This window comes from Mobula hypostoma, chromosome 6, assembly GCF_963921235.1.
Source record: "Mobula hypostoma chromosome 6, sMobHyp1.1, whole genome shotgun sequence".
Lineage (NCBI taxonomy): Eukaryota > Metazoa > Chordata > Chondrichthyes > Myliobatiformes > Myliobatidae > Mobula > Mobula hypostoma.
Genome location: NC_086102.1, coordinates 184,989,770 through 185,005,713, shown reverse-complemented (window position 1 = coordinate 185,005,713; position 15,944 = coordinate 184,989,770). Strand labels below are relative to the sequence as shown.

Genomic DNA, 15,944 nt, shown 5'->3' with positions numbered 1-15,944 from the left:
GGGTTGGAGTTGGGACTGCTGTTTATGCTGTATGTCAATGATTTAGATGATGGAATAGCTAGCTTTGTTGTCAAGTTTGCAAATGATACAGAGATTGGTGGAGGGGCAGGTAGTTTTGAGGAAACAGGAAGGCTGCAGGAGGATGGACAGATTAGGAGAATGGGCAAGAAAGAGGCAAATAAAATACAATGTTAGAAAATTCATGATCATGTACTTTGGTAGTAGAAATGAATGTGCACACTATTTTCTCAACTGGGAGAAAAACCAAAAATCTGAGATGCAAAAGGTCTTCTACAGAGTGGATGTGGAAAGGATGTTTCCCATGGTGGGGGTGTCTAGGACAAGAAGACACAGCCTCAGCATATATGGGCATCTGTTTAAACCAGCTGCAGAGAAATTTCTTTTGCTAAAGGGTGGTTAATTGCTAACCTTCTCTGTTGAAGATAAATTAAAAAGTTAAGTCTAGGATTTATTTTAATGAAGGACAGTTACTGCTGAAGAAACTCGCAAATGTTGGGTATGAATTTTACGTAGGTGTCATCTCATTTGATTAGGAAAAAGTAAGTACTTTTTCATAATCACTTTTTCAGGTGATTTTTAAAGCAAATGTAGTCTGTCTCATTTCTCACTTCTATTATCCTATCTTTACTTCCCTAGCCACAGTATATTTTCTGTGTAAGATTTGAAGTCAGCTTTAGTTTGTTTTTTATATGTTGTGGATTGTGCTGTGCCTCATTCAATGAATCACAGACACTGCATAGAAATGGGACTTCAGTCCACCGTCCTTCAAGTACCCCTTTTCTTTCACACTAATATTATCCTGACCCAGTTTATTCCCTGTACATTCCCATCAGCTCACCCCCATAATCTACCACTTACCAATATTTATTTATTTTATTTAGTGACAGCGCCCTTTTGGCCCTTCGAGTCACGCTGCCCCAGCAACCCCTGACAAGCCCGATTAACCCTAACCTAATCATGGGAAAATAATTAACCTATCTGGTACATCTTTGGACTGGAAGGAAACCAGCAAACCCAGAGAAAACTTTTGCACTCCACGAGGAGGCTTTCATATTTGAATGTAAACGGAGTGGAACTCCAGATGTGCTTGTATTTATGGGAGTGAATGCCAGCAGTTCTCTGCAGAACACCCATTTGCCTGCAAGATTTAGTCCGTTTATTTTTGTTGTTGTTGCCCTTCATAGCCAAATCAGGGTTATTAAAAAACAGAGTACTTCTGAATTTTGAATATTCAAGCATGAAACTCCTTGTTCAGTTATCCATTGGTAGCATGAGTAGGGTGTCATGATTGAAAGTTCTTATAGCTATGTCATTGTGCTCTCCATAGTTTGAATTTTTTGTATTTGGATTGTGCACCTTGTTATTTTGCTTTTTTATGCTTCCTAACTTGTTATGACTGGTTACATTTCTCCTATTAGCCGTTGCCATGCAGTATGAATTAACTCGTAACTTAGTTTGGTGTAATAATAATTGATGTTTTTTGTGTGTAACCAACGGTATTTTGTTATCAGGAAGTCATAAAAAGGGACTGGATGTTCAAGCTTGTTGGGAAGGAAACCTTTGTAGTTGGGGCAACTAAAACAAAAGCAACAATCAACATTGATGCAATCAGTGGCTTTGCGTATGAATATACTTTGGAGATCAATGGGAAAAGCCTAAAGAAATATTTGGAGAACAGGTCTAAGACTACAAATACGTGGCTACTAAATCTAGATGGAATAGATTCTCGAATTGTGCTGGGTAAGTGCATATTACAGTGGTAATTTTTACTTTTTCACAAGGAGTGTATATTTAAATTATCCTAAATAAGACACAGTTTCAAGGCTTTGCTTGCACTTATTCTAATTTGCATTTCCTAAAGTAACTGGTTATTTCCTTCATGAAAATGCTATACTTTAAATTGCTTAATGATGGTGCATTGCAATTATCTACATCTTCTAATGGTTACTGAGCAACATACACAACTCCTAGTCCTGGTCACGAACACTCCTTTTTATACCTGAGGCCTTGAGTTCATTGCTATCACCTTTCCATAAACTATTCAGAAATTATCCATCCTATCCAACACTTGAAAAGTAGAGAATATGGGAAATGCTCAACATCTCGGGCATCATCTGAGGAAAGAAACAGTTGCCACTTTTAGCCAAGCACGTAATCTGAATTGGGGACAGAAAAAATTTCAATCACATAAAGGGGAGGAATGGAAAGAACAATGGGAATATTTCTACAGTGGGACCAAATCGATTAATGGCACAGGTAGAAGCAGATTATGCTGCTTTGTCTTTATTGTGTGCTGCTAATGCAGGATTACAAAACAGGCTAAGTAATCCTCCAGTCTATGTTTGGTTTCTCCAGTGTAGAGGAGGCCACTTTTGGAACACTAGATATAGTACCCCAGGTTGGAAGGTGCAACTGAAGTGCTGCTTCACCTATAAAGACTGTTTTGATCTCTCTGTCTCTGGTCCAGCATGCTTATGTGGGCCCTGGGAGCGATCCACGTCAAGTGAACTTTAATGTCGTGCACAAGTACAGAGTGTTAAAGGTCCAGCGAGCACTGTGGGGGTCATGTTTTTTGACTTCTCCAGTGCATTCAACACCATCCGCCCTGCTCTGCTGGGGGAGAAGCTGACAGCGATGCAGGTGGATGCTCCCCTGGTGTCATGGATTCTTGATTACCTGACTGGCAGACCACAGTGCGTGTGCTTGCAACACTGTATGTCCGACAGAGTGATCAGCAGCACTGGGGCTCCACAGGGGACTATCTTCTCTCCCTTTCTCTTCAACATTTACACTTCGGACTTCAACTACTGCACAGAGTCTTGTCATCTTCAGAAGTTTTCGGATGACTCTGCCATAGTTGGATGCATCAGCAAGGGAGATGAGGTCGAGTACAGGGCTACTGTAGGAAACTTTGTCACATGGTGTGAGCAGAATTATCTGCAGCTTAATGTGAAAAAGACTAAGGAGCTGGTGATAGACCTGAGGAGAGCTAAGGCACCGGTGACCTCAGTTTTCATCCAGGGGGTCAGTGTGGACATGGTGGAGGATTACAAATACCTGGGGATACGTATTGACAATAAACTGGACTGGTCAAAGAACACTGAGGCTGTCTACAAGAAGGGTCAGAGCCGTCTCTATTTCCTGAGGAGACTGAGGTCCTTTAACATCTGCTGGACAATGCTGAGGATGATCTACGAGTCTGTTGTGGCCAGTGCTATCATGTTTGCTGTTGTGTGCTGGGGCAGCAGGCTGAGGGTAGCAGACACCAACAGAATCAACAAACTTATTCGTAAGGCCAGTGATGTTGTGGGGATGGAACTGGACTCTCTCACTGTGGTGTCTGAAAAGAGGATGCTGTCTAAGTTGCATGGCATCTTGGTCAATGTCTCCCATCCACTACATAATGTACTGGGTGGGCACAGGAGTACATTCAGCCAGAGACTCATTCCTCCAAGATGCAGCACAGAGCGTCATAGGAAGTCATTCCTGCCTGTGGCCATCAAACTTTACAACTCCTCCCTTGGAGGGTTAGACACCCTGTGCCGACAGGCTGGTCCTGGACTTATTTCATAATTTACTGGCACAATTTACACATTACTATTTAACTATTTATTGTTCTATTACTATTTATTATTTATGGTGCAACTGTAACGAAAACCAATTTCCCCCGGGATCAATAAAGTATGACTATGACTAATCAAAAACTTGTAGCAGCTTCAAAGGCACATACTGTAGGTGCAGACATTCTGATTCTCCCACCACCCTCCGGTACTGCAGATATTTTCAGCAGCCATTTATCTACTAATTACATGTTTTTGGGATATTTTGAGAATACTGGGATACAGTCATATGGAAAGAGAGCTAATTCTGTACCAAGAATACAGGAGATTCTGGAGATGAGGCAGCTAGCTGCACTGGGTGTAACACCACTCCTTTGCTCCTTCACTTACATTTTGATTTTGCAAGGTCATCCATAACCATAATCATGGACTTCACTTTCACTCGTAATGACATATGATTACACCACATTCAAGAAATCTTAATCCATATATAATAATAAAATTCTTTTCTCAGCCCAACTGATATACAAAGTGACAAAAACATGTTTTACCTTAAGACAAATTCTGGTGATGCCCCATTCAAAGTTCTGTACTTTAGTTACCCACAGAAATAATGTAGAACGTATGGTATTCTAATCACTTTATGAAACAGTGAACTAAGTGACATGTCTCGTTAATAAATCTAATGAGACTATTGTTCCTTGATGTCAAATGAATACTAATTATGGTGGTAGTTTGGCTCAGAAATGCAAGCTAAGAGAAATGGAAATCTAATGTAAACATCCGCAAGTTGTAAATTTCTCTGATTAGTATTACAAAATGACCAAATTATCGTTACAGAGAAAGACACCATGGATGTTTGGTGCAATGGAAAGAAGATGGAGACGGCGGTAAGATTTTGTAATTTTTGGATACTTTTGCTTTGTATCATGAGACTGGCGTGCTCACAAAATTTTGCACTCTTTTCAAAACAAGTTGTCCTTTCAGAATTTTCATTTTTTGAATAAATTGTTTGAAGTGGTTCCTACACTAACTAACCAAAAACTTTTAACATTTATGTTTGTAATTAAAGGTTGACCTTTTGATACTCCACCAAAAGGGCAGCTTAGAAAAACATTATATTGTGCCTATTGTGTTTTTGCTTCACATTTCATACAAATAAAATGATTCATCTATTTGAGATTGTAGCGACTGGCAGAATCTGTAGAAGTGGGAATCCAATTAAAATTTCAGTCTATTACCTTTCATCAGGTATGAAAAATACAGCCTTGTGGAGAAAAGGTTTATCTTTAAAAGAAAAGAGATTCTGAAGGAATTGAGTTCCTCCAGCATTTTCTCTGCATCATTGCAGTATTTATTACTTTTCTGTTTGTAATATATTTTATTCTGAGGTACAGCGTGGAGTAGCCCCTTCCAGCCCTTCGGGCCATGCCGCCCAGCAGTCTTCTAATTTAATCATAGCCTAATCGTGTAACAATTTACAAAGACCAATTCACCAACTAATCAGTACGTCTTTGGAATGTGGGTGGAAACTAGAGCACCTGGAGGAAAACCACGTGATCATGGGGAGAACGTACAAACTCCTTACAGGCAGCATTGGGAATCGAACCCGGCAACTTTTCTGTAAAGTATTGAGAATAACCACTGCGCTACCATGAGACCCCAGAATAGATGCATTTCTTATCAAAACAGTTCCAGTCTCTTTTGGTGGTTGTAGAAATTTAACTTGTTCTAAATAGCTCTGGATGAATATGGGGAAACACTAATTTCCCAGTTCTCATCACCATTGCAGGAAGTATGCATATGTGGATATTGAGCATGGACAAAATTTGGATCAAGTACCTTATTATCCAATTGAGTTCTGCATTCAATTAAATTCCAGCGCTTAACTACCCTAGCTAACATCTGCAATTCTGGGTCACCCAACAAATTGGGTGAGATCTCACAGCACCAATTCCTGCAACATCTTAATCTCATCAGGATGACACTATTTGCTGGCACAGAACATTTATAAATAATTACACATTAAAGCTTTAATGTATAGTAATTTTGATCATTTAATTTGTATTTGTATCAGTTCCTTTACTTGCCACAAATATAAAGACAATAAGGTATAAGAACAGAATTAGGCCATTTGGCCCATTGAATTTGTTCCGCCATTTTATCATGGCTGATCCAATTTTCCTGTCAGCCCCAATCTCCTGCCTTCTCCCAGTATCCGTTCATATCCTGACCAAACAAGAATCTATCAATCTCTGCCTTAAATATCCATAAAGACTTAGCTTTACCAGATTCACCACTCTCTGGCTAAAGAAATTCCTCCCTATCTGAGTTTTTAAAGGACACCCCTCTATTCTGAGGTTGTGTCCTCTAGTCTGAGACTCTCTGACCATAGGAAATATCCTCTCCATATCCACTCTATCAAGGCCTTTCACTATTTGATAGGTTACAATTAAGTCACCCCTCATCCTTCTGAATTCTAGTGAATACAGGCCCAGAGTCATCAAATGCTCTTCATATGACAAGCCATTCAATCCTGGAATCATTTCAGTGTACCTCCTTTGAAGCCTTCTTCAGATTAAGCACATCCTTTCTGAGATAGGGGCCCAGACCTGCTCATATTACTCCAAGTGAAGCTTCACCAGTGCTTTATAAAGTTTCAACATTACATTCAGCTACCTCATCTTCAGCACTATCTGCCTTTCCTGCGATTCTTCTTGCATTGAAATACAGGCAGCTCAGGGGATCAGCTATACTGGATTGGGTGTTATGTAATGAACCAGAGGCAATTAGGCAGCTTAATGTAAAAGAACCTCTGGGAACCAGTGAATATGATTGAGTTCAACTTGAAATTTGATAGGGAGAAAGTAAAGTCTGATGTAGCAGTATTTCAGTGGAGTAAGGGAAATTACGGTGATATGAGAGAGGTGTTGGCCAAAGTAAATTGGAAGGAGTTGCTGGCAGGGATGTCAGATGTCAGCAGAGCAGCAATGGTGTGCGTTTCTGGGGAAAAATGAAGAAGGTGCAGGACATGTGTATTCCAAAAATGAAGAAATACTCAAATGATAAAATAGTACAACAATGGCTGACAACGGAAGTCAAAGCTATTGCAAGAGCAAAAGAAAGAGTGTACAACAAAGCAAAAATTAGTGGGAAGATAGAGGATTGGGAAGTTTTTAAAAACCTAAAGACAGCGGCTTAAAAAAAAATCATTAGAAGGGAAAAGATGAAATATGAAAGCAAGCTAGCAAATAATATCAGTGGATAGTTAAAAGTTTTTTCAAGCATGTTAAAAATAAAAGAGAAATGCGAGTGGATATAGGACCGCTAGATAATGAGGCAGGAGAAATAATAACGGGGGACAAGGAGATGGCTGATGAATTAAATGAGTATTTTGTATAAGTCTTCACTGTGGAAGACACCAGCAGTGTGCCTGATGTTGTAGTATGTGAAGGAACAGAAGTGGATGCAGTTACTGTTACAAGAGAGAAGGTGCTCAAAAAGCTGGAAGACCTAAAGGTACATAAGTCACCCAGACCAGAGGAACTGCATCCTAGGGTTCTGAAAGAGGTAGCGTTAGAGATTGTGGTGGCATCAGTAATGATCTTTCAAAAATTATTGGGCTCTGGCATGGTGCCAAAGGACTGGAAAATTGCAAATGTCACTCCACTCTTTAAGAAAGGAAGCAGGCAGCAGAAAGGAAATTATAGACCAGTTAGCCTGACCTCAGTGGTTGGGAAGATGTTGGAGTCAATTGTTAAGGATGAGGTGACGGAGTACTTGGTGACACGGAACAGGACAAAGTCAGCATGGTTTCCTTCAGGGATAATCCTGCCTGATGAACCTATTGGAATTCTTTGAGGAGATTACAAGTAGGATAGATAAAGGGGATGCAGTGGATGTTGTATATTTGGACTTTCAGAAGGCTTTTGACAAGGTGCCACACATGAGGCTGCTTACCAAGTTAAGAGTCCAAGGTATTGTACGAAAGTTACTAACATGGTTAGAGCATTGGCTGATTGGTAGGAGGCAGTGAGTGGAAATAAAATGATCTTTTTCTGGTTGGCTGCCAGTGACTAGTGGTGTTCCGCAGGGGTCAGCGTTGGGACCATTTCTTTTATGCTGTATATAAATGATTTAGATGATGGAATAGATGGCTTTGTTGCCAAGTTTGCAGATAATGAAGACTGGTGGAGGGGCAGGTAGAGTTGAGGAAACAGGGAGGATGCAGAAGGACTTAGACAGATTAGGAAAATGGACAACAAAGTGGCAAATGAAATACAATATTGGAAAATGCATGGTCATGCACTTTGGGAGTAGAAATAAATGTATGGTCTATTTTGTAAATGGGGAGAAAATCCAAAAATAGGAGATGTAAAGGGACTTGGAAGTCCTTGTGCAGAACACCCTAAAAGTTAACTTGCAGGTCGACTCAGTGGTGAGGAAGGCAAATGCCATGTTAGCATTCATTTCAAGAGATCCAGAATACAAGAGCAAGGATGTGATGCTGAGGCTTTATAAGGCACTGATGAGGCCTCACCTTGAGTATTGTGAACAGTTTTGCGCCCCTCATCTTAGAAAAGATGTGCTGGCATTGGAGAGGGTCCAGAAGAGGTTCACAAAGATGATTCCAGGAATGAAAGGGTTATCATAGGAGGAACATTTGATGGCTCTCGGTCTGTACTCGCTGGAATTCAGAAGGATGAGGGGGGATCTCATTGAAACCTTCCGAATGTTGAAAGACCTAGACAGAGTAGATGTGGAAAGAATGTTTCCCATGGTGGGAGAGTCTCGGACAAGAGGGCACAGCCTCAGGATAGAGGGGCGCCCTTTCAAAACAGATGTGGAGAAATTTCTTTAGCCAAAGGGTGATGAATTTATTGCCACATGCAACTGCGGAGGCCAGGACATTGGGTGTATTTAAGGCAGAGATTGATAGGGTCTTGATTGGACATGGCTTCAAAGGTTTCAGGGAGAAGGCCAGGAACTGGGGTTGAGGAGGAGAAAAAGAAAGGATTAGCCATGATTGAATGGCAGAGCAGAGTCGATGGGCCAGACGGCCCAATTCTACTCCTATGTCTTATGGCCTTATAGCACCATGCTTAATCTTTTGATTCCTAACTTCGTCTGAGGTCTTACCAACATTTCCCTCCACAACCTCTCCACTGGCACGCTGGTCCCCATCCCCCTTCAACTCTAGTTTAAACTTCACCGTGCAGTATTTACAAACCTTCGCTTTTCAAAGCGCTTTTTCACTGCTGTGACCTACTGCTGCCTTTATCCTTGACTGCTGCCTTTATCCTTGGGCAGTGATCCTGATTGAAGTTCCCTCTTCTCTGAGCTTCCAAAGTCTGGATTGGCCGCTCATCAGAGCTGTTTGACTGCCAAATGTCAATGTATCCTTGGTAACTTTAAAAAAATTTTTTTATGCGTTTCTACAATAAAACTACAGGAAAAAACCCAACAAGAAAATGGAGATTTATACAGTACGAAACAATCAAATCCAATATATAATTCATAACAATAAAAAAGTACCCAAAAGAGAATTATGTAAAATTAGTATCCACCCCAACCTCCCACTGAAAAAAAAAACCCAGGCCAACCACTTCTGCGTGTAAAAGAAAAAAAAATTAATCGGCGCATTCAACCCCAGAGAACTGTAAATATACATAGGAAGAAAGAAAGTATAATGCCGACTACCAAAAGTATAACGTAATTCACAACAAAAAACCGTGTAACTTACAAAAAAAAGCTGAAAGTAAGGGATTGTAGCCTACAAAAAAAAATAAACTTACCCTAAAAAAGAGTTATTAAAATATTCAAGAAAAGGTCCCCACACCTTATGAAACTTTATTCTTTATGAAACTCTATTCCTCTTCTCACCCTGTCTCTTGCAAAAACGCCATCCCCTTCTCGCAATTCCTCCGTCTCTGCCGCATCTGCTCTCAGGATGAGGCTTTTCATTCTAGGACGAGGGAGATGTCTTCCTTTTTTAAAGAAAGGGGCTTCCCTTCCTTCACTATCAACTCTGCTCTTAAACGCATCTCCCCCATTTCACATACATCTGCTCTCACTCCATCCTCCCGCCACCCCACTAGGAATAGGGCTCCCCTGGTCCTCACCTACCACCCCACCAGCCTCCGGGTCCAACATATTATTCTCCGTAACTTCTGCCACCTCCAACAGGATCCCACCACTAAGCACATCTTTCCCTCCTTGCCTCTCTCTGCATTCCGCAGGGATCGCTCCCTACGCAACTCCCTTGTCCATTCGTCCCCCACATCCCTCCCCACTGATCTCCCTGCTGGCAGTTATCCGTGTAAGCGGAACAAGTGCTACACATGCCCTTACACTTCCTCCCTTACCACCATTCAGGGCCCCAAACAGTCCCTCCAGGTGAGGCAACACTTCACCTGTAAGTCGACTGGGGTGATATACTGCATCCGGTGCTCCCGATGTGGCCTTTTATATATTGGCGAGACCAGACGCAGACTGGGAGACCGCTTTGCTGAACACCTACACTCTGTCCGCCAGAGAAAGCAGGATCTTCCAGTGGCCACACATTTTAATTCCACATCCCATTCCCATTCTGACATGTCTATCCACGGCCTCCTCTACTGTAAAGATGAAGCCACGCTCAGGTTGGAGGAACAACACCTTATATTCGGACTGAAACGTCGACTGTACCTCTTCCTAGAGATGCTGCCTGGCCTGCTGCGTTCACCAGCAACTTTTATGTGTGTTTTATGAAACTTTATGTCTGAATTAAGAAGTGAATAATTAATCTATTCGAGGTCTAAACAGGCCATAATATCACTAAGCCATTGAGCGTGAGTGGGTGGGGCAGCATTTTTCCACCTAAGAAGAACCAACTGTCTAGCCAAGAGAGAGGAAAAAGATAATGTTCGATATTTAGTCGGACTCAAGTGCATATCTACTTCACCCAAGGTGCCCAAAAAAGCAAGCAGAGGGTTAGGTTCTAAATGGCAATTAAAAAGATGAGATAGGGTTGAAAAAAACTTCTCTCCAGAATTTCTCTAGACTAGGACAGACCCGGAACATATGAATAAGGGAAGCCTCAGCTCCTTTACCCTTATCACAGACAGGACTAATGTCAGGGTAAAACTGCAGTGATTTAGTTTTAGATATATGAGCCCTGTGTACAGCCTTAAACTGCAAAAGGCAGTGGCGAGCACATAGAGAGGTTGAGTTGACTGACTTAAGAATTGAATCCCAAACCGCATCAGATAAGGAAATATTTAGATCTTGTTCCCAGGCAGTTGTAATTTTATCGAAGGGGGCACGCCTCAAAATCACTAACTTATCCCGAGTAGCAGATATTAAACCTTTACCCAATGGATTGATATAAAGAAACAAGTCCAGAACATTTTTCTCAGGCATCTCAGGAAAGTTTGATATCAAAAGGTTAATGAAATGTCTAATTTGAAGATATCTAAAGAAATGGGTATTAGGAGGATTAAACTTTACAGACAGTTGTTGAAAAGTTGCAGAACAATTATCTATGAAAATTTCTTCAAAGCGCCTAATACCCTTTCTATACCAATGGTAAAATGTTGAATCCCGCGTAGAAGGCGGGAAAAGATGATTATGTAAAATAGGGCTAGAGAGAGAAAAGCCATGAAGATCATTAAATTTTCTGAACTGAGCCCATATTCTTAAAGTATGTCTGATAAGAGGATTAACAATAAGTCTAGGCAAGTGACAAGGAAGTGCGGAACTGAGAAGTGCAGAAACTGAAAGATCCTTAGTACAGTTCAACTCCATTGCCACCCATTTTGGGCAGTCAGTCTTATTATAGAAGAAAGACCAAAAAATAAGACAACGAATATTGGCTGCCCAGTAATATAAACGAAAATGAGGCAAGGCTATACTACCTTCCTTTTTAGATTTTTGGAGGTGAGCTTTATTAAGTCTAGGGCATTTACCCTTCCATAAATAAGACGAAATAATAGAATCTAACCCATCAAAAAAAAGTTTTAGAAATAAAAATTGTTAAGGACTGAAATGGATACAAAAATTTAGGAAGGTTATACATTTTAATAACATTAATACGACCTACAAGAGACATAGACAAGGGTGACCACTGTGTCAAACTCTGTTTTGCAGAGTTTAGATGATTGGTAAAATTTTCTCAAAAAAGATTCTTAAAGTTCCTTGTTATTGTAATACCAAGATAAGTGAATTGATTGTTAGCTACATTAAAAGGGAGGTCATGGAATACTAAAGCTTGTGCTTCTCTATTAATTGGAAAGAGTTCACTCTTATGTAAATTAAGTTTATAACCAGAAAGCTGACTAAATTTTTAAGAAATGAAAACATTGAGGGTAAGGAGGTAGTCGGGTTTGATATAAGAAGTAAAAGATCGTCAGCATAAAGGGAAACTTTATGCTCAACACCTCCCCTCCAAATCCCCATCACTTCAGCACAGCTACGAAACGCAATCACGAGTGGTTCGATAGCCAAATCAAAGAGTAAGGGACTTAAAGGGCAACCTTGACGAGTGTCGCGTCTAAGGCTGAAAGACTGGGATATCTGAGAGTTGGTCAAAACGGAAGCGGTAGGACATGATTATAGCAATTTAATCCATGTAGTAAAACTTTGTCCAAAATCAAATTTTTCTAAAACCGCAAAAAGGTAATTCTACTCGACGTGATCGAACGCTTTCTCCGCATCAAGAGAAATAACACATTCAGGAGTCCCAGTTGAGGGTGAATATAAGATATTAAATAAGCGCCATATATTAAAAAAGGGAAGACTATTTTTGATAAAACCAGTTTGATCTTCAGAAATAATAGAGGGTGTAATGTTCTGTAATTTATGAGCCAAAACTTTAGCCAAAATTTTAACATCGACATTTAATAACGAAATTGGCCTATACGAAGAACACTGTCGGATCTATACCTTTTTTGGCTAAAAGAATGATACATGCCTCGTTAAATGATGCAGGCAATTTACCATGCTTAAACAAATCAGATAGAACTAAAAATAATTGAGATGAAAGCAGTGTAAGAAAATGATTTAAAATTTTGCAGAAAATCCATCAGGTCCAGGAAATTTACCCGACTGTAATACAGAGATGGCATATTATATTTCCTCTAATGATAATGGTTCATTGAGTTTTGCTTTAAAGTCAGAGGAGAGCGAAGGAATATTTAAACTATTTAAAAAATGCTCAACCGAGATATTCTCATTTAAAGATTCAGAAGTATAGAGTTGAGAATAACAGTTCTTAAATATGTCATTAATATCAGAATGATTCGAAATAATGTTCCCATTTCACATTGAAATTTTTGTAATTTGTTGTTTAGCTTTAGAGCGTCTTGGTTAACTAAAAACTTACCGGACTTATCCCCATGAATATAAAATCGGCTCTTACTTTCAAGAAGTTGGCGTTCAACCAGCTGAGTGGAGATGAGGTCAAACTTAGTTTGAAGTTTACTCTCTTATACAATTCAGGATTTTTGGTCTGGGCATATAATTGGTCTGTTTCTTTGATTTGACCAATCAAGTCTAAATGCTCTATATAGGTCTTTCTTTTCAGATTCACAGTATATGAAATTATTTGACCCCTCTAATATGCTTTCATAGCATCCCAGACAACCTGGGATGAGATTTCAGATGACATGTTAGTACTTTTAAAAAAAAAGTTATCTGGTCCTTCATAAATTTTACAAAATCGTTATGCAACAACAAGGTCGGATTAAAACGCCAATATTTGTTCAGTTGAGGAAAACCAGGGAAATTTATGGACAGGATAACTGGGGCATGATCTGAAGTCACTGTACTCTGATAATCGCAAGAGCAAACAGATAGAATCAGCTGATTATCCATTAAGAAATAATCAGTTCTAGCAGAAGTATGATGGACATGTGAAAAAAAGGAATAATCTCTCTCAGTAGGATGAAAAAAATGCCACACATCAGAAATACCATCATTAGAAAGGAAAGAGTGAATAGGTAAAGCAGATTTACTAGGGAGTCTAGGAACAGAGGAGGATCGATCCAATACTGGATCTAACCAACAATTAAAATCACCACCCAATATGAGGGAATATAAACTCAAGTCAGGCAATAAGGAAAAAAACACGATCAAAAAAGTCCACATCATCTGAATTGGAAGCATAGAGGTTAGCCAAGACTACCCTATTATTATACAATTTCCCAGAGACAATAATAAAACAACCATTTGTATCTGAAATTTTGTTTTGAAGCTCAAAGGGAACATTCTGATTAGTAAGGATTGAAACCCCCCCCTTGGCTTTAGCTGGAAAAGCAGAATGGAAGTGCTGTCCCACCTACCTAGACATAAGGCGAAAGTTATCAAAACTACGAATATGTGTTTCTGGAAAAAAGCAATGTCAGCTTTGTGCTGCTTGAGATGTGAAAACACCTTCCTTCTTTTAACGGGATGGTTCAATCCCTTAGCATTCCGGCTTATAAGATTCAACGGGCTAACCATTGTCATATAAAAAAGCATATTGGGTAGTAGGCATAAACATGAACCAACATTCTAATAACAGCTCTGGGGCAGAAGTATAAAACAAGAAAATCAGGACAAAAAAAGAAGTCCTGAATAACAAAGCATAACTAAGGGTTGTTTATATAGTGTTGGCACAAGGAAACACTTCCCCCCTCCAACCCAAAGCAAGAAAGCTACCAAAGAACAGCAGTAAGCTCTTCAGAAAAAAACTACTCTAACCCCAACTTCCAGTTTCTAAATATCTTCATGAGCTCCGTTTAATTACCAGTTTTGAAAAAAACAGAGAGCTTGCACTTGGAATTAAAATTGTACATAAAGAAAAAAAGAAAACAGTACTATCAAAAAGTATTAGACTTAACTTGAAATGATAATCTAGAGTACCATACCTGTGGGGGAAAAAAGAAGAATTCAGTAATTACAAATTAAATTTTAAAAGAAAACGGGGGGGGGGGGACAAAGAAAAAAAAAGTACCAGTCGGTCATTTTAAATAATCAAATCGAGTCTGAAGGAGACGCCATAGTAAGGAGACTTCCAGTAAATTTCTGAACTTCTCATAATAGAGTTAAACCATTTTCAGTAATTTTAAAATTAAATTTAAAAGGAAAACAACAAATAAAAGAAACCAAAGAGAGAAAAAAATAGTAATCGGCCATTTTAAATAATCAAATCAAGTCTGAAGAAATCACAATGTCAAGGAGACTTTTGATAAATTTCTGAACTTCTTATACCAGAAATAAACCATTTTCAGTACTTTAAAAATTTAATTTAAAAGGGAAACAAAAAATAAAAAAAACTAAGGGGAGGAAAAAAAAATAGTAATCAGCCATTTTTAAAAAATCAAATTGAGTCTGAAGAAGTTGCAGTGGCGATGAATTTCGATGAACTCCTGAGCTTCTGTAACAGAGTTGAACCATTTTTTGTCCCCAGTACTAAGCGTTATTCTGAGATGGGCGGGGTAATGTAGCGAGGGCCTGAGTCCACAATTGTAATACTCTTTCATAACACCTTTGTATTCGGCACGCAGCCTCAAAACTTGAGGAGCATAATCTTCAACAATATGAATGGGATGGCCCTTCTAATGCAATTTTCCTCGCCGATGTGCTTCCATAATCAAAAGGTGTTTCACCTGATGACGATGAAAACAAAGTATAACTGGGCGTGGCTGGGAGGCCAATTCAGGCTTAAACCGAAATATACAGTGGGCTCTGTCTAACTTGGGTAAATTTGGGAGAGTATGTTTCCCAACAATCTCACAAAGTAAAGAGGAAAAAAAATCAACAGGAGCTCTGCTTTTGATAGCCTCTGGCAGACCGAGGATTCGTAGATTATGCCTTCTGCTCCAACCTTTGAGATCAGCTATTTTCGATGATAACTTGGTGTTATTCTCACTCAAATTAGAGCAAATGCTTCCAGCTGCTGAACGCGACATTTTAAATCTTTGGTTTCTAAGTCAAGATCAGAGAGACAAATGGCATGATCCTCCATTTGGAATTGATTTGATCCAATTTTGACTCCAATGAACTGAAGGAAGACTTGTATTCAGACTTAAGTTCAGATATAATCTCTTGACGGTGTGGTCCAGAATGGCGATAATGTCGGCAGAGGAGCCGGAGACAGTCGCAGAGACTTCTTTTTTCCCGGATTTAGAGGGCTTGAAGGCTATTGTAGGACAGATGTATTCGCAGGCAGGCAGGAGAACAAAAACAAAATTAGCAGTCTGGCGTAGAAAAAGGAAGATAAGAAGTGTGGAGGTAAGAAATGAAATGGAGCGACTATTTTAAGCGATTAACCTATCGCCATCTTACCAGAAGTCCAGTAACTTGTTATCTATAAATTATTTGTTAGTTTTGGCAGTCATTTAT

General features: G+C 39.5%; 1 protein-coding gene across 4 annotated transcripts in view; it reads left to right on the top strand.

Annotated features, from left to right (window-relative positions):
* The window catches only part of LOC134348679 (fas apoptotic inhibitory molecule 1), a 38,301-nt gene that overhangs the window by 13,528 nt on the left and 8,829 nt on the right, over positions 1–15,944 (top strand). For all 4 annotated transcript variants that reach the window (XM_063052454.1, XM_063052455.1, XM_063052452.1 and 1 more), the window contains exons 3-4: positions 1,533–1,761; positions 4,422–4,471. In XM_063052454.1, coding sequence (XP_062908524.1) covers positions 1,533–1,761; positions 4,422–4,471 — 279 coding nt within the window. The remainder of the gene's footprint in view (positions 1–1,532; positions 1,762–4,421; positions 4,472–15,944) is intronic.